The sequence below is a fragment of the Centropristis striata genome, chromosome 11 (assembly GCF_030273125.1).
Source record: "Centropristis striata isolate RG_2023a ecotype Rhode Island chromosome 11, C.striata_1.0, whole genome shotgun sequence".
Classification (NCBI taxonomy): domain Eukaryota; kingdom Metazoa; phylum Chordata; class Actinopteri; order Perciformes; family Serranidae; genus Centropristis; species Centropristis striata.
Genome location: NC_081527.1, coordinates 8,413,750 through 8,441,272, shown reverse-complemented (window position 1 = coordinate 8,441,272; position 27,523 = coordinate 8,413,750). Strand labels below are relative to the sequence as shown.

At 37.4% G+C, this 27,523-nt stretch overlaps 2 protein-coding genes across 2 annotated transcripts; one reads left to right on the top strand and one right to left on the bottom strand.

Moving 5' to 3' along the window:
• Window positions 1-698: 698 nt before the first annotated feature.
• On the bottom strand, window positions 699-10,798 carry LOC131980487 (polycystin-1-like protein 3). The gene is made up of 5 exons (XM_059344732.1): window positions 10,630-10,798; window positions 8,791-9,093; window positions 5,829-6,140; window positions 2,848-3,011; window positions 699-854 (listed from the first exon to the last, which is right to left on the bottom strand). Exons 1-5 carry the CDS (start codon window positions 10,700-10,702, stop codon window positions 810-812), a joined length of 897 nt encoding a protein of 298 aa, XP_059200715.1. The 5' UTR covers window positions 10,703-10,798; the 3' UTR covers window positions 699-809.
• A 163-nt stretch (window positions 10,799-10,961) lies between these two features.
• On the top strand, window positions 10,962-27,466 carry LOC131980805 (importin-13-like). The gene is made up of 21 exons (XM_059345110.1): window positions 10,962-11,544; window positions 12,125-12,250; window positions 13,175-13,815; window positions 15,242-15,382; window positions 15,478-15,619; window positions 16,303-16,469; window positions 17,114-17,234; window positions 17,866-18,013; window positions 19,735-19,916; window positions 20,593-20,619; window positions 20,745-20,879; window positions 22,219-22,365; window positions 22,618-22,698; window positions 23,309-23,446; window positions 23,541-23,637; window positions 24,464-24,516; window positions 24,596-24,662; window positions 25,234-25,292; window positions 25,392-25,481; window positions 26,428-26,609; window positions 27,043-27,466. The coding sequence occupies exons 1-21, from the start codon at window positions 11,476-11,478 to the stop codon at window positions 27,134-27,136; spliced, it is 2,907 nt and encodes a 968-aa protein (XP_059201093.1). The 5' UTR covers window positions 10,962-11,475; the 3' UTR covers window positions 27,137-27,466.
• The last annotated feature ends 57 nt before the right edge of the window (window positions 27,467-27,523 follow it).

Genomic DNA, 27,523 nt, shown 5'->3' with positions numbered 1-27,523 from the left:
CATCGAAAACAGGATAAGTAAATTCAAGTTTTATATGTGGACATCAGATCACGATGATAAAAGTTCCGTAACACTTGTAACGGCACATTAAAAGGCTGCAACATTTCATATTTTCCACATATAATTTGGCAAACAATTTAATGATGAGTTGCTTTTACTACCAAATATTTTCTGTCTGTTTTTCTTCCAAACATATGGCTTTTGAATTGTGAAATTTCTTCTGATTTTTGTGTATTTTCTGCAAGACCTCAGCTTTAAGACAACACGTACAACCTGGCAATTTGGTTTGAAAGTGCACTTTGTTGATATTTGGTCACCTAGGTGATCATAATTTCTATTTCTTAATCATTTGAGCCATGTTGGCAACTTTCCCATGTATCCATCACTCTCTTATTTCTCTCTGGTTAACCTGAGGTTGTCTATTATTTACATTAGAGGTCTTCATGCAACCTTGATCCACATTACCTCAGACGTCCCCTAGGGGGCACTGCGACCATTTGTGCCACATTAAAGTGCTGTGCATACATGGGGAGTCAGTCAGGTCAACACATACTTTCCACTAGACTGAAGATCTCCAGAAATTTAAAGGGAATGTGGAGAAAAGTACTTCTGAAATGCCCATTTAAAAGACTTTAGGGATCCTTCTCATGGAACAACAACATTTTTTTTAAAACATTTTTTATCACTGACCCAAAACTCATCTGCAGAGATGTAGGTACATCCAGGAAAAGGCTTTTCTCAGACCCACGCTGCTCTTCCTTTGGTGTCTGTTTGCTTAAGTAGTGGAAGTGAGTGACAGGATGCTTCCATCAGTAGGTGTATCTGGAGAGAGGTGTGTCCTCCATCAAATCATCCTGGAGGAGATTATAAAAAAAAGGAAGATTAAGATTATTACAGTTGTTAAGAATTAGTTTTGTGAGACATTTTTTTGTAGGTCACTTTAATGTCATTGATAGGATGCAGTTTGTGGTTTATTAGAGCAGGGATTCCCAAAGTGTGGTGCGTGGACCCCCTGGGGGTGCGCAAGATGAAAAATGTAATGGCGGTCTGATAATTACACAATTACATTTTTTCTCCCCACACAATAAAGATGTGTAAATAAACATTTCCTTTGTAAAATGTAAAACATTTAACACATAAAACACAAAGTCTGTAATATTAATTAATTAATCAATGCAAGCTATTCAAAATGCACTTCATCTTAAAATGAAGTGCAGAAGAAGTTATCTTCTTCCATTTTTCCAACCTGTGTTATGATGACGGGGTTTTGTTTTTTAGCTCCACGGTCATTTAAACTTGCTGCAATTTTTGTTCAATGCGCCTCAAAATATTATAACTTTCTGCCTCTGATCCTGAGCCTGTCATCATCCTCTTTGCTCTGTGGAAGCTTGCGCATAACTTTGTTGAATTATATTGAAACTGATTGAATTAATTCAAATGCGAGAGCGCATTGTTGTGATCGGTGATTATTTTATTATATGTGTGTTCTCATTTGAGCATGATTAAACATGCCGCCTTTAATATGGTGATAAAAAAGCTTATTGCATTTTTTTTTTTGAGGGTGTGGGGGATTGGGGGTGCGTCAACCCGTGGGACATAGAAGGGGGTGCGCGGCTAAAAAAGTTTGGGAACGGCTGTATTAGAGGAAGAGAACAAGTGGAAAAGTGATTGTATTTTGCGCATTTATTACCTCTGACGTCAGTCTCATCTCTGACATGCTGACAGTAAATGAATGAATGTGACAGAGACTGGACACTTTATATAGTTGTCATGGCATGGTGCCAGTTATTTTTGTACACTGCAGGTTGCTGAACATTACATACATAGACAACGTGTCACACAGATGAAACATATGTATCAGGTGTAGTCAAACTGGTCAGACTGGTCACAGCTTATATGGTCAGGTTGGATGATCAGTGTGTTGTCAGTTTATCAATATTTTACTCAAATGTTCAGTGGAGACCAAGTCTGTTCTTCAAATAAACACATTTTTTAAGTATCAAATGAGCTGAATTTATGAATACATGCTGTGGAGAATTACTAAGAAATACATTCTAACAGTCATGTTATGTATAAACAGGAGTTTATATGTATTTATATGTCCTGGGGGCAGGTTCAGGGCGTTTGGTCATGTGGGGTAACCTGTTTTAGAAGTGCTTTGATCTCCTTCCACCTGGTGTTTGGCTTTGTCACTGTAAATGTTAATGTTTGTTCCTTGAGAGACTACTTAAGTGCAAGGTTTTTTTCTTTCTGGTCAGACAGTAACTGCTGGGTTGCTGTCTCCATGGGACAATGTAAGTAAAGGATTTCTGATTCATAACACTGGCACTGTGTTTCTTCAGAGAATTAGCAACTCTCAACATAAGATAAGATATACATTTATCAATCATGAAGGAAATTCTGGTTCCAGATTGCTCCAAAACCACCAAAACAATTACAGAAACAATCACAATATAGGATAATATGAGAAAAACAATGAACAAAAAAGGTAACAATTACAATATATGATATAAATATAACAAAATAGAAATTAAAAATTAAAATATAGTGTCTAAGGAGTACAGTGAGTAAAGTTCAGATGACTTGGCAGGATGTAATACACAGATATATTGCACATGATAATGAACATAATATAGTCTGGTGTTGAAAATTGTATTGCACATGATGTTAATATTAATATTAGATGTTGGAAGAAGAAACTTCTTTCACAGTTTGCAAAGATGAGAATGCTTGTATCAGTTTTACAATTTTCAAATGCTCTTTAACGCAGTTTTGCAGTCTCAGTATTACTCCCCGGGACAGGTAAACTAAACTTTATGTGTAAAAAAAAAAATGTCTGTTTCCTACCATGGGTAAATCCTGCAGCCGGTGGAATTCTGGGTGGTTTGTCCGCTGGCGGAACTTGAGGAAGAGTACGACAAATACGATAGCAGTGGTGACGATGAACACTGACAGCAGGCCGGCCAGCAGGGGGTCCAGAGGGGAGCTTGAGCGGCGCGGCCCCTTGAGGTCTATATGACACATAAATGGACAAATATAATAAAACAGTTAACATGTTGATATATATCAGGGATGGGCAACTTAAATGCTGGAGGGGGCCACAATTTTTCATGGACACTACCACAGGGCCACATATAGGACCGTGCACTTAACCAGATGTGATGAAACTGCAATTTTTAATATGTTTACAGTGCACTAACTTAACATATTTCATGCTCAAATGCATGTATAACAGTTTAAATAGGAATATAAAAGGTTTGAAGCAAATAAAAAATAACCACTTACTGTGATTTTTTTTTCAGTGCAAGAACAGCAGACCAACATAAATTGCAAGAAGTAATTTTTATGCATTTTTACACTGCACCTTTAAGATTTCATGCTCAAATGCATGTAGTTGTACTGAGGGCCACTTCAAGTGAGGGTGCGGGCCGTATGCGGCCCCCAGGCCTCCAGTTGCCCATCCCTGATATAGATTAATACAGTCACAGAAAAAAATAACAGAATTATCAGCCCTTCTTCTTCAATATCTTAGCTGAAAATTCCTATTCTTTACTTGTGTGAAAGTTTGGCTGCAAAACTTGCAATGGATATTTTTCTTGTTGTATAATTTTCTTTATTTAAAGGTATATTTTGAAGGAATTTTGGAATATTCCTTAACTGCTTGCTACACGTCGTATGCGGCCCCCGAGCCTCCAGTTGCCCATCCCTGATATATATTAATTAATCTTTGAATGATCCAATTGCATCAATGCAAAATGTCGTCTTTAATATATGCTTTTATTTTGACAGTATCCTTGTTTCGTTTTGAGAAGTGAGCTAAGCACACAGATAAGATGTGAAGAATGTTGGGTATGGTCTATGTGGTGACACTTTATGCTCAACAGAAGGTCTGTTTTTATTCTTTGTATTAAAAAGATGGATTTTTTTTCATTTAAATATCTGCAAGAGCTCAAAAATAAAATCATATTTAGTTGTCAGGCCATCTGCAGGGGCTCCCTGTGGCTGTGACAAACAAATTATATGGTTATTTCTGCCCAAAGCAATTTGTATTCTTAAATTGTTAGAATGTCTAGCTTATATATAGCATTGAAAAAACATTTTAGTCAACTAAAATGTGCAACATAGCTTATAAAAGTCTACGGCCCAGCACCTTAACCTCTAAATTTTTCTAGTTTATCTAGTCTAGTCTAGTTTTGTCTAGTCAAGTATACTTTCTCCATGACCTATTAGTCATGTTGGAAGGCTATTTAAGACTTAATAGGCTGCGTTCTTCTTTATTCCAAGGCTCAAAATAAGGTTTGTGTCACACCGTGGTGAGGTCTTGGGTTTTTTATGTTTGGTCTTGTCACTGCTTTTATTTTGAAAAGTAACTCTCCTCTCGTTTCAGATCACCTGCCCCTCCCTGTGTGTGTCACCTGCCTGAGTGTCTCCCCTAATTACCAATTGTGTTCACCTGGTGCTCCCTCCCTCATCTGTTAAATAGTCTGTGTCTCCCTTGTCCTGTGCCAGTGTGTCGTTTTTCGTCTCGCCAGCATTTCCACAGTTCTTGTCATCGCCACAGTCATCTGCCTTGCTTCGTTTTCAAGTTGTTCTCCTCGTAAGAGTGATTTTCTTTTGTAAATTTTCACAGCTTAGCTGCTCCCTTAGTTTGTTAGTTGTTTAGATTGCCTTTTGTTTTTCCTCTTTATGAGTGATTTTGTGTTATCTAGTTTTTGCCCTTAGATCGTTCCTCCATTTTACGGAGAGATTTTTAGTTTAGTCATTTTCCCTGTTTAGGTTATTTCCTCCCTTTTGGAGCGCCTTTTGTTTATTAGTATTTTAGTTTGTCCCTTTTTCCCCCTTTCCCTAGTCTAGTTGTTTGTTCATTACCCCATAGGATAGTTTGCCCTGAGTTTCAGGAGTTTTGTGTTTTTCCCTCTTTGTAGGGATTATTATTGTTAGGTCTTTTAGACTGTTAATGTTTATAGCCTTTTTGTTTCCTCTGTTCGGGGAGTTCCTCTTGCTGACTAAGTACCTAAATAAAGTGCTTTTGATATTCTCTGATATATCTCTGCGCCTGAGTCCTGCTTCGAGCCCGGCCTGACAGTTTGCGGCTCCATTCCGCCAGTTTTTACTCTTTTTTTTGGCCAACAATGGCTCTTTGGTTAGAAAAGGTTGCAGACCCCTGGGTTAGGGTAAGGGTTATCGAAGTCATACCACAGCAGACTTTGTGATATTTTCAAATATCATATCATTGTCCAATGAATCAATCTAATATTGTATCATGATGAAACCCACAATTTACACCCCTAATGTTCTTTAACCCTCTGGAGACCACAAAAGCAGGAGCATCATTTCTTCCTGATGTCCTAACTTAAAAAAGAAGCAGTGTCGTGCCCTGCCGTCAACATCCCTTGAAACTACATACCAGTTTTTGTTTGATGATAATAAGTAAAATGAGATAATGTCAAACATATTTAGTATAAAAATATAGAACTAGATATTATCCTAATTTTATCTCTTATATGTTGCATATGCTGCAACCTGTGTTCACATTTGCAACATTAAAAATTGAGCATGATTATGTTTTGAAGGTAAAAAAATGTTTTAGATTTCCGATTTTATGTTTTTTGTGTTTCTTTTGAGTTCAAAATGTTGATCCAGTAAATTTAAGTTTAAAAAAAAAGAATATTTATCAGGTCATATAGGTAAAGTGGGTAAATAGGTTAGTAAAGAAAAAAAAATATTAAGAAACTGACTGAACAGCCCAAGTCTCCTAAGTCTAGGGTTAAAAAGTGATAAACTAAAGCTAATCTAGGAGACTTATAATAAATCTCTCCTCAGCTTACCTTCATCTCCAACATTAAGCTCCGATGCGACCTCCCGGTGTGTAGGCCCAGCGGGCCCCCGGCCTGGAGCTGAGGTCAGAGGGTATCCCGTGGTTGTGGGCTGTGTGATGGCTGTGGCCGGTGATTCAGACTGTGACTGGATGGTGGAGGCGTGGGCTGTGGAGCTTGTATCCTGCACTGTGTGGGCTGGCTGAGATGAAAAGGTGGTGAGGGGATCTGTGGTCAGAGTGGCTCTGCCGTCAGAGGCTGAGATGTGCTGCGGAGGGGTGGCGCTCTGTACAGTCGGAGTAGATAAAAGCCCGTCTGCAGCAGCTGAAAGTGAAGGCAGTGCTGTATCAGTTTAAAACAGTACAGAGGATTCTTCAAAGGAAACGAACCGCACACACAGCAGACGGAGTTAACTCCACACCACCCTGCTCACAACAATGGATCCCTCCCACTGACATTAAAGCTCATTATGTTTTTGTTGTCATCTATCCTGATGCCAGTGCCAAGAAACCTTGTTAAAAAAAACAGAGCCAGCACAGTTAACAATCTGTTTCACACCCTGTTTGTATTTTCATGCATCATAACGACATAATAATGATAGTGGTTGATATCACACTTTGTTTACGACTGGATCTTTCCAGTTATTTCATCAGCGGCTGATTCAACATGTCCTCATACCTACTCATATTTTTCTGGCGAGATCTTCGCCACAAAGTGATTATGTGCATTCACTGAGTGAATATTTAGAAAATAAAACATATATTTCTCGCCAGAAATGTAATCAAAATCCATTTTTATGCAGAAAAGTCAAAATATTGATTTTTTTCACAAAAAATTAGAAAACTGTCCGCCATGTTTTTTGTTCTGACCACCGGGACCTTAAAAGTCACGTGACTTGGAACAAACCAATAGGAAAAAATATCCATGGAATAGCCACGGGATATGACTGTTATTAACTTGCATTGTAGCGTAAACCGTGTCAGTTTCACGGAAATTTAAGTGATTCCGTGGCTATTCCACGGATTCCTGTGAGACCATGTTGCTCTCAAAACAACATTTATGAATGTTCTCTTTTTCACTGTTAAATTGGAAAACTTGGTTATGTTTAGGTCACGAAACCCTTGTTAGGTTTAGGAAAAGATGTCGAGAAGTCGTTACATTTGGGGCATCACAAGCCAATGGTTAAAGTAACTCTGCCTTTTCTAGCCTTTGCACACGGGACCCTGCCATTCCATCTAAAAACTGACTTTGTCGCCCTTTATACTCACTCATCTCACTTCCTCCTTTGCTCCTGTCATATTTGCTGCAGCCACTAGAGGTCACTGCCTAAAAAAAGTAAATATAGATCATAATAAGCTCCTTGTACAGATGATGGTGACAGTTTGCTAAATTCTCAGCTTCTAATCACAGCACTAAGATTAAAGTCAAATCAAAGTATTGTGGTGTTGCTTGATTTAACATTAGTATATCTAAAACTTGATGTAGTTGCTCGACAGAAAATGTATCAGCAACAATTTTGTTAATTGATTTGTTGTTTTTTTAAGCAAAAAAGACAACTGTTATATGAGGTTCTACCTCAATAAACATTCTCATAATGAGTTTATAGTTGCAATTGTTGATTTCAAATCGTCTTGTGACTTTTATGGTCCCATTTAGAGCAAAATAGATGATAATATGGTGTTACTGCAGTATGATTGACAGGTGGCTACCATAGTGTACTGTGTGTTTTAGTCTGAGAACTTTTACCCTTTCACAGTTTCACAGTTTTCACTTGATCAAAGTTGACTGTTACATTTGTCTTATTCATGTGTCTTTGCACTCAAAGACACTTCAAGGAGTCAGCTGTTTATTTAGAAGACCGATTGTCCCTTGCTAACCAAGCTAGCTAGCTAGCTCTAGCGTTAGTTGTTGACGTAGCATCATTCCAGTTTCAAATCCGTTCGGCTTATCCAGTGGTTTCCAAAAAACAATAAATTGACAAGTCCGCAGACCAATCAGTGACATCACAGTGATTATACTTCCACTATAACTATACAGTCTACAGTGAATACAAGTTTATTGAAACAGACAGAAATGTTTTTGAGCATTAAAGTATGCAAACTAAGACTAATCTAGTAGAAACCCAAGAGAATCTGAAAAAAAGATCACAATATGTTCCTTTCAGACAAAACATACATTTCACTGCCTTTTCCCTCTTTCGACACCAGTATATTCTTACTCCACTTAAAGCACATGTGTCTGTTTACATCACATTTGACTGCTCATGCTGACAGCTGGGGAGGGGGCTGTGAACGTGGTGTGTTCAAGGAACTTTGCGGGCTGTGTAATTACGAGTCAGACTACTGTTTACATGTAGAATGAAGGGACCAGTGGTTATTTGTGCTGCTGTGGGCTGTCTCGATTATAAGTAAGGGGACAGAGAGTGCATATTCTGCATTAGGTAACTCAGCACCTAAAAGTCATTAGTAATGTAATTTTTTGCTCTTGAAGTCCAACAGCAGCTTCTCTACAGGGACAGACGGAGGATAAAAGGGGGGCAGAGAGTGATCTGGAGGGTGTTATGTCATAATGTTGTTGTTTTTTCTGAGCTGCTTAAAGAGGCAACAAGCATCAGCAGAGAGTTCTATATTTATCTGGTCTATAAAAGGGAATCTCTTCGATGAGGTTGCGACACACATTCCCAGTCTCGGTGCAGTCATGTGGGGGTCAGGGGACCGATATGTTCCTGGAACGCTGCTGGCGGCGGAGCTCAGTCTGAGGAGGGAGTCTGTGTTTGCAAACAGGCAGTTTTTAATGTGTGGGATGTTTTTATTTTAAGAATCGGGGCAAAGTAAACCGGACTGGAAAATTATAGATGCACAATTATAGATTTATGGATGAAATGATGACCATAATTTCTATGTCTCTTAACGAACAGCCTATGATTTTAAAAAGGAACATATAAACAGTCCATGCAGGTTTTTGTCTTGGTTACCTGAAGGTGAAGGAGCAGCAGGGTGAGTAGTCATGACAACAGGTACATCCATGTGTTGAGATGTAGGCACGGCAGAGGTCAACAAGTGTGTTTTATATTCTGCATTGGTTGCATTCTCTGAATGGATGGTTACTTTGGTCTTGGTAATGGTGGTGGTTTCAGTTGAGGTTTCATGCCCGCCTGCAGGGCTGTATGTCCGCTGTGAGACCTCATTCGCAGGATTCTCAGTCAGGTCAGGAGAGGCTCCAGCATGACTCGGGATGGCAGTCGGAGTGAGGATAGGAGGCAAAGCACTGCTCTGACCTGTGAATTAAAAGATAAATCATACTAAAGGCATGAAAAATAATTAATCTAGAGTTTGTCGATAAAGCATGAAGTGAAATATTAAATTGTTTTGGCTGACCAACAGTCCAAAAGCAAAAGATATTCAGTTCACAAATAAAAGAAAAAGAAATTATTGACATGTGAGGAATTGGAACCAGGGAAGTTTGACATTTTTCTTTAATTTAAAAAAAGTACTTATTAATTGCTTTTTGATGACAGAAAGACTGGAAAAATCAATAAACTCTCATATTGGAGAAACTTGGATCCAGAGAGTTTTTTGCTTTTTTTTTTTTTTTTTTCCAATCAACCAGTACTGAGAATTCTGAATTAATGAGATAATTACATCAGAATTTTAAAAAAATTAATTGATTGAAAAAAGTCTGCTGTTTTATTAAAAAACAACAACAAAATAATTGTTTTTCATGGGAAAGCTGTTTAAAAAAAACAAAAAAACAAGATCATGAAAAAACGGTCATGAAAAAAAAATCGGTTTCATTTTTCTAAATAATTGAGATGATTATCTAGGAATTATGAAAAATATTTCCATGGGCAAAATTGCTTGTTTTTCTGAATTAATTAGATAATTAAGATAAATTCACATAGCTATCTGATCTATTTTTTAATTAAAACTTTTCTCAGAATTCTGATATACATTTCTTATTATTTCAGAAAGAGGGCATTTTTCTTTCTTTCAGTTGAATGCATTATATCATCCTAATGATTAATTATGTGTCATAAGTAATCAGGGAACCAATTGCAGTCTTCCATAGCAGTGTAAAGCAATTGCAATTTTGATAGCAGTTTTGAGGGTTGCATTAAATGAGAATAATTATGAAAATGAAGCACAATGAAAAGTCAATATGAAGTATGGAAATATTAAAAGTTCTGATAAATAAATCAGAAACATCAGAATAAAAAGCTTCTTCACGTCTTGGGAAAAAAAAGGAAATAAAATGTATCTTAACTTAACTTAACCCTCTGGAGTCCACAAAACCAGTGGAGCATCATTTCTTCCTGATGTCATAACTTAAAAAAGATACCAGTTTTTGTTTGATGATAATAAGTAAAATGAGATAACGTCAAACATATTTATTTATTTACAACATTTTAGATATCCGACTTTTTGTTTTTTGTGTGTTTCTTTTGTGTTCAAAATGTTGATCCAGTAAATTTAAGTAAAAAAAATAATAGTTATCAGGTCATAGGTGAGGTTGTGTTGAAAAAAATGATACCAACATGGCTTAGTAAACATTAGTAAAGTGGCAGAATGAAATATATTAAGAAACTGACCGAACAACCCAAGTCTCCGTAGGGTTAATAAAATAACTTAACATAATTTAATAATGATGAAATGCAGCCAAAAGCCTGCAGCTCTGTGTGAACTTTCTATAAGCTCAACAGACTGTGGGAGCATCATGTGAGGAATCGATAACGGCTCCAAGTCGCGTCAGCAGGATGTCAACTCGGTCCACATCAAACACAAAGACACGCACACACCGGGGGATGACACCTTACCTCCAGTCTGCGATGAACCGGTAAGCACCACCAACACGCAAAACGCCAATTTCATCTCAAATCTCATCTCCATCGCGGCCTTCAGCTACAGATCACAATATATAAAAACGGAGCGCGGCGGGCTCTCCACACAGCGGCTCTGCTTCTCAGCTCTGAGGTTGTTTCCGTTACGTGATTTGACAGGGCACATCATCGGCGCTAAAAATATCCTGAGGGAGTCGGGCAGAAGAGGAGCAGGGGTGGGGCTGCACGCCGGGCCGGCTGCATGCGGGGCGGCGGCGGGAGCAGGAAACACCGCACGCGTTTTTTTTTTTATTGTGAACAGCAACAAGGCGTCACCGACCTCACTGCACATTCACGTTTCACTCTCCGGCTCATTGTTCAAGCCTGTCAGAGTCACTCATCTCTGCATCTATTCCTCCGACATGCATCAGTTTGCATCCAATCAGGTGTCAGTGCGTCAGCGGCGCGGTGGCGTGCGTCAGGAGCGCCTGTTGTAGCGCGCGTGTTTTTACTATATTCGCGATTATTCTAGTTATTGTGTTGCTGTTTGGGTATTAAACGGTGATCAATGAGAAGCTGTCAGTGTGTAGTGGCGGTAATGTGACACAACAACTTTTCAGAGGTCAGTGTGTCGTCATGCCTGAGCGCACTGCCCACATGTGTACTGTATGGACAGCTGAATGACCCGCTGCGTCCTCTGACAGCGTGCTTTGACACACTTTAGAGGACAGTCTCTCCTCGTTTTTAATCACTTCTTCTTTTTCCTTTTTACGCCGATCAGGCTTTAATTTTTTTGGAGGGATTTCCACCGACAGCAGGGAGACACCTTTCACGTTGCGCCAGATGGATCCTCCAGCCAATCCGGGAGAGAGCCCGGTGGAGTTGGAGTTAACGGTGGAGAATGTGGAGTCGGTAAGTTACTTGTCTATAAACTGTTACATACTGAGCTGTGGCCACTGCAGATGGAGCTTCTTTAACACCATTCAGGACACGAACTTGAATAAATTCACTTGTCAAAAAAGGAATCCCAGCAGCACCATCTCATGTGGATATATTTAATTTGATTAAATTATTTAAGTGATAGTAAAATAACAGCAGTTTGGTCAATTAAAAACGGTTCTTTGTTAATTGTAGTTCAACATAGGGAGATGAGACACACTGGGCATTTTGTAACATGATACCAGCTATAAGCATATGCTGTCCTAATAATAACTAACACCATGTGCCTCGGATTAGTTGCCATGACAACACATTTTCTTTTACTCAATTCAAACAAATGGACATGACTATTAATGCTTACTGTAAATGCAACACAGCAACTCAACCTGTTACACAAGATAAAACAGATATGTCATTATTATACCTCCTCAGTCAGGAAATATGAAGATTGTGATGTTTTTTTATAGTTATCATTTTTATCCTCTATGGCAGCATCATGTATCTTTAATTATCTGTTATTTTGAAATGAATTGGTTCTTCTCTCCTCCTGCAGGCTCTCTACCAGCTGTACTTTGACCCGGACATGGAGCGTAAGAATATGGCCCAGAAGTGGCTGACCCAGGCCCAGGCCTCTGCACAGGCATGGCAGTTCTGCTGGGCCCTGCTTGGTCCCGACAAGGTTTGTTATTATGCTTCCGCTCAGACATCATTATGACTGCGTGGGCTAGTTGCAGCTGTTTCACTTTGCAAGAACATCCTGCAGCATCATGCAGTCAAGAGAGACTGGTTGCATGCCAGTGCTGATTAGAGCTACAAGGCGTAAATATTTAGTTCATGTAGACAGCAGCTGTTTCATCTGTTACGGTTATAGATGGATTACTGAATGGGCATAGGCAAGGGCCCAAAGTGTCAGGGCCCCACAGGCTTTACCTACATACATGTTACTCAAAGAGACACGTACCAGACAGGAAGAAACTCAAAATGACCTACAAAGAGACACAAAAGACTACAAAGAGACAAAAACAACTACAGAGACACAAAACCAATTCTAAGAGACAAAAACAACTACAAAGATACACAAAAAGACTACAAAGACACACAAAACAACTACAAAGAGACACAAAACAACTAAAAAAGAGATACAACACAACTAAAAAGAGACACAAAATAACTACAAAGAGTCCCAAAACAACTACAAAGAGACACAAAAAGACGACAAAGAGACACAAAACAACTACAAAGAGACACAAAATAACTACAGACACACAACACACACAAAGAGTCACAAAACAACTACAAAGAGACAAAAAAGACTACAAAGAGATGCACAATGACTACAAAAGGAGGAAAAACCACAGACAAAAGGACCAAACCAATTATAGTGTGATCCAAAATGACCAGAAAAACCACAAATGATGCATAAACACTACAATGAGACACAAAACAACACCAAAAAGAGGCTTAACAACTTTGTAATCTGTGCATCTTGCTACTATGTAGGAGAATTGCTGGGGTCTTTTGCATATCTGTGCTCAGGGGTCCATTGTCTCATAATCCACTCATGGTTACAGGACCTCCATAATGTGAGTCTGTGTCTCTGCAGCTCCCGGAGGTTCAGTTTTTTGGCGCCAGTACCCTCCACACCAAGATCTCCCATCACTGGAGCGACCTCCCCCCAGAGCAGCACGAGAGCCTGAGGATGCAGCTCTTCTCCCACATCCTGCACTTCTCCTCGGGGCCCAAAATGGTGCTAACCAGGCTGTGTGTGGCCCTGGCCTCTATGGCTCTTAACTTAATCCCACAGGCTTGGTCCCATCCGGTGGCGGACATGGTGAGGGCCTTCCAGCCGCAGAAGCCCGTCTCTGAAGGTGGCTCTGGCGCCGAGGCCACCCAGGACCCTCACACGCACTGCCTGGCTCTGCTGGAGCTCCTCACCGTACTTCCAGAGGAGTTCCAGAGCGGCCGGCTGGCTCAAGCTCGCCGTGCCCAGCTGAGGGAGGCCCTGGCCGGGGAGTGGGCGGTGGTGTGTCCTCTGCTGCGACAGCTGCTCCAAAGCCAGGACTCCTTGAACCTGGTGAAGGAGAAGGTGCTCCGCTGCCTGTCCAGCTGGGTGGGGCTGGACGTGCCATTAGGGGAGAGCCATGAACTGGTCCAGGACTGTTTCACTGCACTGTCCAACCCAGAGCTGTTTGACACGGCCGTGGAGACGATAGTCAATGCAATCTCACAACCTGACAGCCAGAGGTGAGAAACACACATAAAGTCATTCAGGTCCCGTTCAATATCCAGGGGCCGGATTCACAAAAGTGTTCTTAACCCATAAGAACCCAGACCTATTTATCCTTAAAGGAAAATCATGGGGGATATACCACACACCAAGTGGACCACATAGAACACATTTATGATGTTTTAAAAAAAAAAAATACTACCCCTAAATGTCAAAGATCTGTGATATGACATATACGATACATTGGGAGTATTGTATTTACGTTTATGATATTTCTTGTTTTAAAATTTTAAAAAAACTAGACACATTTTCTGCTTACAGAAACACAAATTTGACTTTTTGTTTGCATCGCCATAACATATATCAAAATTGTGAGTTTAATTTGTTCGGTTCCCTATTAACAGATTAGAATTGTTAAATGGCTTTAAACTTAGCCTTGTAACAAAAGTAAGCTTTTAGAAATTAGCTACTTTTTCACATTTCTGTTTCCAGTCACACCCACATGTTGGAGAAGTCACTTCTTGTCACAGTCACATGACCACCACAGCAGGGTGTTGAGTATGTGTCACTTAGGGATTTAATGAGTTAAGGTAAAGCACAAAGCTGAATATGGGAGATTATAGAAGATTTAAAGGATTTGTTACACGGGTGTCACCATGGGTTCTTATGGGTTAAGATAAACTTAAGAAAATTCTTAAGAAAAAAAATAGGATGTTCCTAAGAATGTTCTTAAATGCTATTCACCATTTTTTTTCTTAAGAATTGCCGTATGTCTTAGGAACTTCTTAGTTTTCTCATTTAGGACGTTCTTAGATTTTTAACTTAAGATCTCTTGCATGGTTTTAGTAACTTGCCTTACTTAAATAATATGTTCATAGTGATTAATTAAGTAGTATCAAATACAAAAACTGCCTCCATGATTTACTAAGAGAACATTGTAGTGTAATCTAGGAATAGGTCTACATGTCACACAGACTGAAAGGACATTTCAATTAACAGCCAAAATAAGATTTATGTGATACATTCACAAAAAACTACCCTGGCCAACTTCAATGAACAAAATTTGTTAACACATTGTCTAGGGCTAAACTAAATATTAAAGAAGTCAAATAATTATCATACAAATTTGTTCAAGTAAATACAAATCAAGACTTTTCTTTTCACTGTAGCTGTTTTCAGACTGCTCTCTTAAAGTTGCGAAGAATTTTGAGAAGAAATCTAAAAACTTTGTTGTCAAGAATCTCATTTCAAGTTCTATCTTAGGAAAAAAAATAAGAAGAAAATTAAGAATAAAAACTAAAAGATACGAATTTCATCATGAATACCAAATCTTCTTAAATTTTGTCTTAAGAGCAAAATTAAGAAAAAAGTGGCACTTAAGAACTCTTAAGAATGCTTTGTGAATCCGGGCCCAGGTGTGTGAATCCCAACATGTTTGTGCAGGTACGTTGATGCTCTGGTGAACCTGATGCCTCTGGTGCTGGGACTGCATGACCAGCTGAAGGCAGCGGCTCAGGATGGGGACATGGAAACCTCACACGGCATCTGTCGTATTGCTGTCGCTATCGGTGAAACACACTCCAGGTACACACACATACACACACGCCACCATCTTATAACCTGGCTTTAATAAATTGCTTTTATTTCTTAATTTGGATCCATGTGTTTGTGTATGACAGGGTTTTGTTGGAACAGGTGGAGCACTGGCAAGAGTATCTGGCTTTGGTTAACATGATTCTTTTCTGTACCGGCATCCCCGGACACTACCCGGTCAGTGAGACCACCAGCTCCCTGACACTCACCTTCTGGTACACTCTGCAGGTAAAATAAGTAGTGGTTTACTAATACATGCATTAACCCTTTGATGCACAACATGGGTCTAAAGTGACCCGACAGAGTTTTTATGTTCTATATCTTTACAATAAATTATTTTCATCATTCAGTATTCCAGGTTTTCCTTAATTAGTTTGTTTTTGATCATCATACATCCTAATTTTTATGTTTTCCTTTATTAATTTTTGAATAAAATCCCTTTTTGTGTCACTACCCTTCTAATGCACAACATGGGTCAAAAATGACCCATATCTATTTTTTAGCTAAGTAGCTTGTTAAGCTAACTACTTAGCTAACTTCTTGGCTAAGTATTTAGCTAAATAGTTTGCTAAGCTAAATGCTTAGCTAAATAAGAAGTTAGCTAAGTAGTTTAGCAAGCTACTTAGCCAAGTAGTTAGCTATGTAATAATACAAAAACTTTTTTTCTTCATAAAGTATAAGAAGCAAAATGGAAATAATGATCTGTCAAGATATTTAAAGAATACTTGGAATATTCAATCATAAAATAAGTTGATATCAAAAGATAGAGCACAGAAACACACAGCAGCATTAAATAACATGGGGAATGAATGTGGGTCATTTTTGACCCATGTTGTGCATCAAAGGGTTGAATTGGAAAGTGTCTCATACTGTCTACCAAAGGCTTCTTTTTTCTTTTCTTGCATGTTCAGGATGACATCTTGTCATTTGAGGAGGAGAAGCAGGCAGTTTACCTGCAGGTCTACAGGCCTGTTTACTTTCAGCTGGTGGACGTGCTACTACATAAATCCCACTATCCCTCTCAGGAGGAGTATGTCTCCTGGTCTTCTGATGATAAGGAGCAGTTCAGAATTTACAGGTAAGACTATGGAAAACCTTAGGGGACTTTAATAAAATGTATAATGTAAACTTGAAAGGGAAAATACAACAGTTCAATTAGCATTTCCAATTTCACATAGCCTACTCATATATGGGCGTTCAATGAGCACATTAAAATAAAAATGGAAAAGCAGTTTGACATTTAATTTTCAAAAGCAAATTAGATTATTGCATTTTATGTCACATAAATATATGTTAAAAAAAAATATAATGCTTATGTAGAATTACATTCTCAATTTCAAGTCTTTTTTTGGTAATTTTATGTCTTTTTTAATAATTTTGTGTCTTTTCTATAATCATTTTGTGTCTTTTTTTGGTAATTTTGTGTCTTTTTTTTGGTAATTTTGTGTCTTTTTTTGTAATTTTGTGTCTTTTTTTTTTGGTCATTTTGTGTCTTTTTTTGTTCATTTTCTGTCTTTTTTAATAATTTTGTGGTTTTTGGTCATTTTGTTTCTTTTTTAAGTAATTTAGTTTTTTCCCATCATTTTGTGGCTTTTTTTTGTAATTTTGTGTCCTTTTTTGATCATTTTGATACTGCCTCCAGCGGCCCCTAGGTAATATGAGTTTGAGATCCCTGCTGTAGATTATCCCCAACTATGTTCCCATATCACTTTTGCATTTCAGAGTGGATATTTCCGACACTCTGATGTATGTGTATGAAATGTTGGGGGCGGAGCTGCTCAGTAACCTCTACGACCGGCTGGGCAGACAGCTGATGGACCCGCAGCAGTCAGCAGTATGGCAGGTAATGTCATTACTCAATAACTCACATTCCTGCATGCCTGCACGGTATTCCACAAAGCAAGTTTTTCTTTTTTAAATTATTATTATTATTTTTTGCATTGCTTCCTCACTGTGTGTAACTCTGTTTACCTACCACCTCCTGACTGTTTCCCTCTATCGAACAGAACATGACATGGAATGCCATTTAAGTCAATACAAAATAAATAAATAAATAAATAAAATCCCCAATAAATAAATAAATCTCCACAAAAAATGCTGTATGGTTGTTAAATTATTTCTGAAAAATACAAATAGATAAATAAATGTAAATATATAAATGGGTCAACTTAGATCAAAAAATAAATAGGTTTTAAAATGATATTTTTCCCAACATCTGCTTTAATGTTATTCAGGGGAATTTCATTTCATAACTGGTGGAATTAAGAAACAAAAGGTCCTTTGACACCTATTTATTTACTTGTTGAACTATCCTGACTCATTTCAGATTTACATTTGTTTACCTATATTTATTGCCTCATTTATTTATTTCAGAATTTATTTCATAGGAGTATTTATTCATTTATTTATTTATGTATATTATATTTATTTAGATAGCATTCCATAACATCACACTTGTTTTATTTGCTCTTCAGGACACAGAGGCCCTGTTGTTTGGCTTCCAGTCCATAGCTGAGACGATAGATGTGAACTACTCTGACGTTATCCCGGGTCTTATTGGTCTCATCCCAAGAATCAACATCAGCAATGTTATGTTGGCTGACACTGTCATGTACACTATAGGTACACAGCTTTTTTTTTTTTTTTTTTTTTTTTTTTTTTTCACACATAGTCAACAGGTTACAGAGGAAATGCACAAAACTCCCACCCCCACAACTCATATTCCCTCACATAGGGTAAATCAAAATAGCTTGAATAATATGCACAGAAACACAAGCTTGCCAAAGTCAAAAACTTATTACAGAAAGCGAGACACCTTCCAATCTTAAGCGGGGGGCTGGTCCCTTTCACACCACTCAGAAAACCAAAATAATATCCAAACCTATACCCTCAACACACAACAGACATTGTTACACAGCATAAATAAGGAACAAATAAAACATATGAGAAAAAAAAAACATATGAGAAAACAAACAGATGAGAAACTAAAAAAAACCTCAAATTAAAAAGAACAGACAAACAAAACAAACAAAAAAACCCCACAACAACACATACTATTACGATCAGGTCTTGCCATTTTTACTATGCCTTATATTGACCAAGAATGCTCTTAAAGTCAAATTCCATATGAGATTGCCAAATTTTTAAAAAGTCTGAGGATCTGCCTTTACTCCTATAATATATATTATCCAGTGTAAGATAGCTTGAAAGTTCATTCCACCAGTGAGCTATAGGTACACAGCTTTTTAACAGTCCCAATACTTTGTTTGTACGATTTACATTAAAGCTAAATTGTAAAGATGACAACCAATATTAGTTATGGCCATAAATGTACATTTTGGTGTAACTAAACTCACTATCCATGACATGTACCACACTGTGAAATTACTCCACTACAAGTAAAAGTCCTGCATTCAAAACTTACTGAAGTAAAAGTACAAAGGTATCAGCATCAAAATGTACTTAAAGTGTCAAAAGTAAAAGTACTCGTTAAGCAGAATGGAGCCACTCAGATTGTTTTATACATTCTAAATATATCATGAGATTTTTTGTATTGATGCTTATATGTTTATGTTTTATGTTTTTCTTCAATTTCTTCTTCATTTTAATACCTGGTACAACTAAAGGTACATTTGTTATAGTTTAATTTAAGAGCTGATGTCTAGCCATTTTCCAAGGTTTTCTTGATAATAACCAAAATCATTATCAAGAAAACCTTGGAAAATGGCTAAATATCATCTCTTAAATTAAACTCTTATGAGCTGTTTGTGTTGTTATCATTATATTTGTCCAAACAAATGTACCTTTAGTTGTACCAGGCATTAAAATGAACAAGAAAGCAAGAAGAAAACAAGGGTGGTCTAATAATCTTTTCCTTGACTGTACTGTTATAAAATTCAACTAAAAGAAAGTCTAATCTCTTCAAATTGATCATGTTTTTTTGTTAAATCTCGACTTGAAAAGTCAGCTTAATGTAGTGGAGTAAAAAGTACAATATTTGCCTAAAAATGTACTGAAGCAGAAGTATAAAGTTACGTAATTGGAAATACTCAAGTAAAGTACAAATACCTTTTCCCTTGTTTTTATATTTTATATTGTATTTTTATTGTCTCTTGAACTCTCTTATTTTGCACATTATGACTAGTTAGTAACAAGTCATAATGTGCATAATATTCTATCTATCTATCTATCTATCTATCTATCTATCTATCTATCTATCTATCTATCTATCTATCTATCTATCTATCTATCTATCTATCTATCTATCTATCTATCTATCTATCTATCTATCTATCTATCTATCTATCTATCTATCTATCATACTGAATGTCCCTGTTGGTCAGGATCCCTGGCTGAGTGGCTGGCTGATCACCCCGTGATGTTAGCTGGCATATTACCCATGGTGCTTCAGGGCCTTTTGAAGCCAGAGCTGTCTGTGTCCAGTGTGTCCACTCTGAAGAGGATCTGCAGGGAGTGCAGACATGACCTCGCCCCCTACGCCCAGGACATCCTGACCATGTCACAGGTCCAACACACACTCTTTTTTTCTTACACTCAAAAAATTACTTGTTCCCAGAACAAAATAAAATTATGGAAATAATTTCCACCTAAATAAAATGCTTTAATTTAGCAAGAAACAATTTTGTTGAGTGAACAAAATGTAAATATGTTGGGTCAACATGATGTATTTGCGTTACTGTTAATTACCAGGGGTCAGTCCAACTAGCATTGTAAGGGTAATTGTAACATACTAACATAATTTTCTTGGGCCATTTAAACGTGTATGACATTATTAAGAGTTACTTTATTTAATAGGGTTGTTACAACTACTTTTTAAAATAGTGCAGGACATGAATTAATTGTGCTGAGCCTACAAAACAAAGTTAGGTTGAAATGGTTTAGCCTAAAAGATTACCTTTATCATATGAAAATGAACATAATAGTAATTATTCAGAAAATTAAAAAATTTTAGACAGAGTATTATATTCAGCAATTTAATTAGGTATTCTACTAAATTTTAAAGTGTTGCATTTTATGCTAAAACTACATGTTTTAAAACTGTTCAACCACAAAACATCATTTTATTTAGTAGAAGCTACATGTTAGACTAAGGAGAAGGTAGCAGACACCCAGTTTGCTTTTTTTGAGTGTATATCAGTGTGATTAAGTGTCTCTGTATTAACTCTTGTGCTCCTCTGCAGGATGTACTGCTAAAAGAAATCCATAAGGTGAGTAAACAGCCTTAAACATTCACAACTTCTTTCTGATTCTGGAAACAAAAATGCACCTCCCTCCTGTCTGAGGACATCATGTATGATGTGTGCTGCGTGTGTTTGTGTGTGTCTGTGTGCAGAGCAGCCAGTGCATGTGGTTGATGCAGGCTCTGGGTTTCCTCCTGTCCGCCCTGCCCGTAGAAGAGATTCTGGGCAGACTTCACTCTCTCATCACCCCTCACGTCCAGCAGCTGGACACACTGGCCCAGCAGGAGGTATGTCCAAAGACACTGATGCAGAAAATCACCAAATATTGAAATAATAGCTGCAGTAGCAATGCTTGTAGCCAGGTACTAATGGGATGTACTCTTTATTATTCTGTGCTACATTTAAATGCAAAACATGTTAATGTTTATGTCAGGTTTTTTTTGTGTTTTTTTTAGCACAGCCCCACCTATATGTCCTGATAATTAATTTTTAACTTTGACTTACTTGATCAAAATGTTGAACCCAAAAGAAACAAAGGAAAACATAAAATCTGATCTTGAAAATTATGTTTCAAAACACAGAATTTTAAATATTGCAAACATGAATACAGGTTGCAAATATAACATTTAACAGGTAAAATGAGCATAATATCTAGTTCAATATTTTATACTAAATATATCTGTAAGTCGCTTTGGATAAAAGCGTCTGCTAAATGACTAAATGTAAATGTAAATGTAATGTTATATTTTACTGCACTACTTTAAAGTGTGTTATTCCTCTGGTACAGAGGTAGGCAACCTGCGGCTCAGGAGCCACATGTGGCTCTTCAGACAGTACGTGACTGTGACAAAATAATTATACAAAATTAATTAGAGATTTATTTACATTTTCATTTATCATTCGTCGTCGGCTTAATATGCTGTTTTATCTTAATTGTAAGGCTCAAAAAAAAGTTTGCTGCTCCATTCTGACATTTTTTTTCTCTTTTTTTGTCCAACAATGACTCCTTTGTTAGTACAGATTGCAGAAACCTCTAGTAGTATGCACTTTACCGTACTTGCTTGTACGTCACAATTTCAAATTATTACCAAAACAGAAGGTTTCTATCAGGTAAACTGTGATTCCACACGACGGAATATGTTGATTATACCTTTCTTTGAGGATTAGTTTTAAAAAAGTACATTGAAATACTTCTTTAAGTTGTTTTCACAAAAGACATTTTAATGTGTGGACATGATAAATCGGGAATAAATGAAGTAATTTTGGTTTGATTTGAATGATTTGATAAGGGCATTGAGGACACGGGTGTCAGGGGCCTCTCTGGCTTTCACCTACAAATTTTCACTAAAAGAGACACGTACAAACTAGTCTATTATGTGATGCACAAGCAATTTATTTTATGTGCTGAGAGACTCAAAATGACAACAAAGAAACATAAAACGACTAAACAGAGACAAAAAAAAGACTACAAAGAGACACTAAATGACAGAGAGATACCACAAAATGGTAACTATAAAAGCGGCAAAACAACCGCAACAAGACACAGAACAACTACAAAGAGACACAAACTATATTTTCTTCAGTTGCCACTGTCATCACAAGTCTACACATTGTCTCCCTTTACAGCCTGATCCCACTAACAAACAGTCTATTATCCACATCCTGGGGATGCTTTCCAGCCTCTTCACCACTCTGGACATCAACAGACCAGCAGACAGCTTGGAGGGAGCATCCAGCCCCAGACTCCCTCCCTCACAGAGCACACCAAATCCAGTGAGTTTAGCCCAAGAAAACTTACAAAATCTGAAAATATTCAGACCTCACTCAAAACACACTTCATTGTCAGGACTCTAAGTAATTCCTAATTCCTGACTCCAAATAGCTCTTAATGGAGTTTACTTAGGATTTAGATGCAGATTAGATCACATTTTATGACAAATTCATGCAGAAAACTAGCTAATTTCAAAGGGTTCATGTACTTTTTCTTGCAACTGTATAAAATATATTCCCAAATGTTGTGTTTAGGTTGTTGTTGTGCTCCAGCAAGTGTTCACGTTGATCCAAACCATCCTCAGCAAGTGGCTGGATGACTCAGAGGTAGTGGAGGTAGGAGGGTTTTTTACTGCTTGAAGAAATATGCATGTGTATGTGTGTGTGTGTGTGTGTGTGTGTGTGTGTGTGTGTGTGTGTGTGTGTTCTTCCCACATAGTGAGGACCGGAACACTTCTTTAAAGGCTTTTTTGAGATTTCAGACTTTGTTTTAAGGGTTCAAGTTACATCAGGTTTATGTTTAAAAAAAGATAATTAATTAACTAACTGAAACTGTATTGTGTGGTTACAAAAATAAGTAAAACTAACTAAAATTATAGTGAAAATGTCCTTCGTTTTCGTCTTTGTCAACTTTTTTCATACATAATGAAGATGGATCAGACAAAGGAAATAAAGGCAAAAATTTACTGTGACCTCTTTTAATCTCCCACCCAACAAATACCCCATTACAAAAAACTAAAACTAATAAAAAATAAACTAAAACTAATGAAAAATTCAAAACTATCATAACCTTGCAAGGGAATTCACTATTCCAATGAGGGCCCTCGCAAAGATAGATGTACAAGAATGTGTGTGTGTGTGTGTGTGTGTGGGTACACTGTGCATGTATGATGTACATGTGTGTGTGTGTTTCCTGACTCACAGCTCTCTTCCTGTCTCTCTGCAGGCAGTGTGTGGGGTATTTGATAAGTCAGTCCGAACCCTCCTCCATGATTTCGGGCCCATGGTGTCTCAGCTGAGTGAGATGCTGGGGCAGATCTATAGCGCCTTCCCACAAGCCTCGGCTCTGGACCTGGCACGGCAGGTACGCACCCGCAGGACACGGTGTGAATAAAAGCATCACCGCTCCAAATTATAGTTCAGACTCTTAACATGCCCTCTCTCTTCTTTTTTTTTAGTTGGTTCACATATTCGCTGGAGAGGAACACCACATTTCTAACATCAGAAGCCTTATTGTGGTGTTGACTTCTGCCACTCTAACTATATTTCATCAAGGTAATAAATACCTGCAATCACTTCCTGTTTACTTTTAGACACGTCTGTCCCATCTGCGTGGCTCTTTGAGGACGTTTTGTGTCAGTTTTGCCTCTGGTTGTTTTGCCCATTTTTAAATCCATCTGCATTTCTCTGTATGGCTGTTTTGTGTCTCTTTGTAGTGCTTTTGTGTCTCGTTGTGGTGATTTTGTGTTTCTTTGTAGTTTCTCTTGTGTCTCTTTACAGTATTTTGTATCTCATCGTGGTTGTTTTGTGTCTCTTGCAGTATGTTGTATGTTGTTGTGGTTGTTTGTGTCTCTTTGCAGTATTTGTGGTTGTTTTGTGTCTCTTTGTTGTTCTTTTGTATCTCTTTGTGGTGGTTTTATGTTTCTTTGTAGTTTCTTTGTGTCTATTTAGTATTTTGTATCTTATGGTTGTTTTGTTTCTCTTTGTAGTCTTTTGTGTCTCGTTGTTGTTGTTTGTGTCTCTTTGCAGTATATAGTATCTTGCTGTGGTTGTTTTGTGTCTCTTTGTGGGTTTTTTTGCATTTTTGTGTAGTTGCTTTCTGACTCTTTGCAGTATTTTGTATCTTGTGGATGTTTTGTGTTTCTTTGTAGTCTGTTTGTGTCTCTTTGGAGCTGTTGGTCATAACTTTGTAGTCATTTTGGTCATTTTTTAGCCTCTTTGAAGTCATATGTTGAATTGTGGTCATTTTGAGTCTCTACTTGCTTGCTAAGTGTCTATCTGAGCTACATTTTGTAGATTGAGGCTCTGACTCTTCTCGTCTCTGAATCTTGGCCTGAGCCCGTTAGGTTCATTTAGTAATATCTTCTCATATTTATATTAGGTCCACGAGATCACCCTGATATTGCAGAATCGTTTATGCACCTTCATGCTCAGGTGGGTTGACTTTTTTTGTTCATTTTTATGCACATCTTCGGTACACAGAAAACTTAGCCTCATCACTTTGTTCCTTTAGATTCTTAAAAGGAAGCCTGATATGTACCTGTCTGACCAGCTGGATGTTAAAGGGCTGTTTTACTGCGGTGAGTATCATAACATACTGTATACAGATCATTCTCACAGATACGATGATATATATTTTTTTTTATTTCAAATGCTTTTATTGTGAAGCATGATTTTGAATGTATATATACATGTATATATACCAACACAATGTCAAATGATATAGGAAGAACAACACTAAAATGAAAAAAATAAATAAATTAAGAAACAATAAAAAAGTATATTGATTTATAAATTGATTTATCGAAAAAACATATTTGTACATCACCTGGAAAATGCCCATACCTACATATCAAGGATTTTTGTTTTTTTGTTGCATATTTTAAGATCAATACATTAAAAAAAAGAAAAAGTATCAAAACCGATTCAAATTGTATGCGATAATTTAACAATTTTTATATGTTTGATTCAGTGCAATCTCAAATTTGCTATGCTTTTTTACAAAATCAAGGTACTGCCTTTTGTATCGGAAGTGTGTTGTTGTTTTTTTGGTAATGATGATTTTGAAATTCTGCCTGAGACAACCAATTTTTATGACTTATTATCTGAAGCATTCGTTATAATAAAACTTTTATGGTGTGTTTTCTCCAGGGATTCTATCACTGAAGTTCCCAGAGACACCCACAGTAAAAGCTGCTGCTGTATTCTTTGTAAGTCGAGGCAGAAATGTTAAGAAAGTCTTAAAAAACCTTTTTGAATCTTCCTTGAACTCATCAGCTCATATTGATGTTTGCCCTGTGTCTCTGCAGACAGAGCTGCTGCCTCGCTGTAAAGACATGCCCTCGCTGGGTGAAGTGCTGCAGAGGGATGGAAAGCTTCTGACAGAAACAATACTCCAGGTGAGCCCGTCATTACACTCCACTAGATACGGAAATATTCATCATAAGGGCCCTGTGTAGTCCCATTTAACTCTATGGAGTCTGGGGCTATTTCGTCCATCATCCAACTCTGTTTTTATTCTAGTGTGACTCTATTTTATTTGTTTCTTGTGTGTTTATGTAACATTTTTAGTCATTTTGTGTCTTTGTAAGTCATTTTGTGTCTGTTTTGGTCATTTTGTGTCTTTTTTTTTAGTTATTTTGTCTTTTTTTGGTCATTTTGTGTCTTTTTTTTGGTCATGTTTTGTATTTTTCTGTCATTTTGCGTCTTTTTGTGGTCATTTTGTCTTTTTTAGTCCATGGTATTAAAATGAACAAGTAATTAATATTTTTTTCCATGACTATATGTATATACACAGTCCCATGCAAAAGCCTGTTTTGATCATTTTATTTTGAAAGGACGAAAGTGAGATCAGTATCATCAAGTGAGATGATACTGTAAAGATAATGTCAAGCAGTTCAATGTTTTATGTTTTAGCCCCCGAAGAGGCATCAGATTAGTTAGTTTTCACATTAATCTTTAAGTGTGTTTTCTGTTTGAATAAGTTTTGGTTAAAATGAACCTATTAAGTCATGCTAGCAAGGTTTCATACAGTAAGCTAGTTTTGCTCCAATTAATCCTCTTGTATTTCTGTGTTTTATAATTGTTATTGCAACTTTCAGTTTGCAAACTGTAGCCTTATCTAACTTAATTCTCAGCTCATTGGCTTATTGACACAGCGTGTTTCAGTTCAGTGATTCTGATACGCAGTCAGAGATTTAAAAAAAATACACAGATTGATTGAAATTTCCACGTGATCGACCAAATTCTTAACGACCATTAATTGATCATCGATTAATTATTCCCACCCCTACTCTAAACAGCCTTCTAATAAAAGCACGCTGCATGTTTTTATTTGTGTCTCAGGCAGTTGGAGGCGAGTCACCTCGCAGTCTGACGGAGCACTTTTCTGAAGTGTTGCTGAGTCTGAACAGACACTGTCCGGCTCTGCTGTCCCAGTGGCTGAAAGAAACATTACAGACCCCTGGATTCCCCTCCAGCCAGGTCTCCACTGAGCAGAAACACACCTTCAGTCAGCAGCTTCTGAGGTAATAATACACACGATGGGCCAGGAAATAAAGTGGGTAACTTTACATGGGTAACGCTTTATATTAAGGTCCTTGTAATAACCATTAATTAACAAGTAATAAGGCCCTTGTAAGTCCTTACAGGATGCTTATTAACATTATTGTGTGTTTTTTGGCTTATATAAGTGTTAATAATGGCATTACAAACACCCATGACCCACCCATTATGTCTTTGCCATGCCTTTATTAATCTTATTTTGTTTGCTTATTGATATTAAAATATACTTTATTGCTCATCTATTGTAAGTTAACTATGCTTTTTGCAACTACCGGATCTAAAGCGAGAACAATGCCTTATTACTTGTTAATTAATGGTTATTAAGGACCTTTTTATAAATCATTACCGTAACATGTTTCAACAAAATCCATTGATATCGTTTTCTCCCTCTTCTAGGGAGCAAAGCAACAAACGGCGCGTTAAGGAGATCGTGAAGGAGTTTTCTCTGCTCTGTCGGGGCCTGCAGGGGTCGGGATACTCAGATTACTAGACTGAGCTGGTAGACTTCAACCAAAAAAAAATCTATTTTAATGCCAAGTAAGACTGTTTCATTTAGGGAGGGGACACTGGATAACAAAAACTGTGATACTTGGACGGAACCAAAGCAAAAACACAGATTAAATGGACTGTTATCAGGATGAGTGGACGTCTGTGCAACATGTTTTTAATACAAAAACTTTGTAAGTACCCAAGCAGGATTAAAAAAAAGTGTCACATTACCCTTAACTTCTCCAGGCCTGGATCCAAACCTCCATCTGACAAACTGACACCAATAAACAGTTCATATTTGCAGCTGCATGAGCAACTGAGTGTGTGTTCTCTTATTTATTGTTTGTTTTCTCTTGTATAGTCCTTGATCATTTGCACACATTATCAA

Excerpts from the sequence above, each read along its gene's own strand:
- LOC131980487 (XM_059344732.1), bottom strand. The coding sequence starts at position 10,702 with ATGGAGATGAGATTTGAGATGAAATTGGCGTTTTGCGTGTTGGTGGTG. Across the intron at positions 9,094-10,629 it reads CGGTTCATCGCAGACTGGAG|GTCAGAGCAGTGCTTTGCCT; the intron begins GTAAGGTGTCAT and ends TTTAATTCACAG. Across the intron at positions 3,012-5,828 it reads GCTTAATGTTGGAGATGAAG|ACCTCAAGGGGCCGCGCCGC; the intron begins GTAAGCTGAGGA and ends TGTGTCATATAG.
- LOC131980805 (XM_059345110.1), top strand. The coding sequence starts at position 11,476 with ATGGATCCTCCAGCCAATCCGGGAGAGAGCCCGGTGGAGTTGGAGTTA. Across the intron at positions 12,251-13,174 it reads CCCTGCTTGGTCCCGACAAG|CTCCCGGAGGTTCAGTTTTT; the intron begins GTTTGTTATTAT and ends GTGTCTCTGCAG. Across the intron at positions 26,610-27,042 it reads TTCAGTCAGCAGCTTCTGAG|GGAGCAAAGCAACAAACGGC; the intron begins GTAATAATACAC and ends TCCCTCTTCTAG.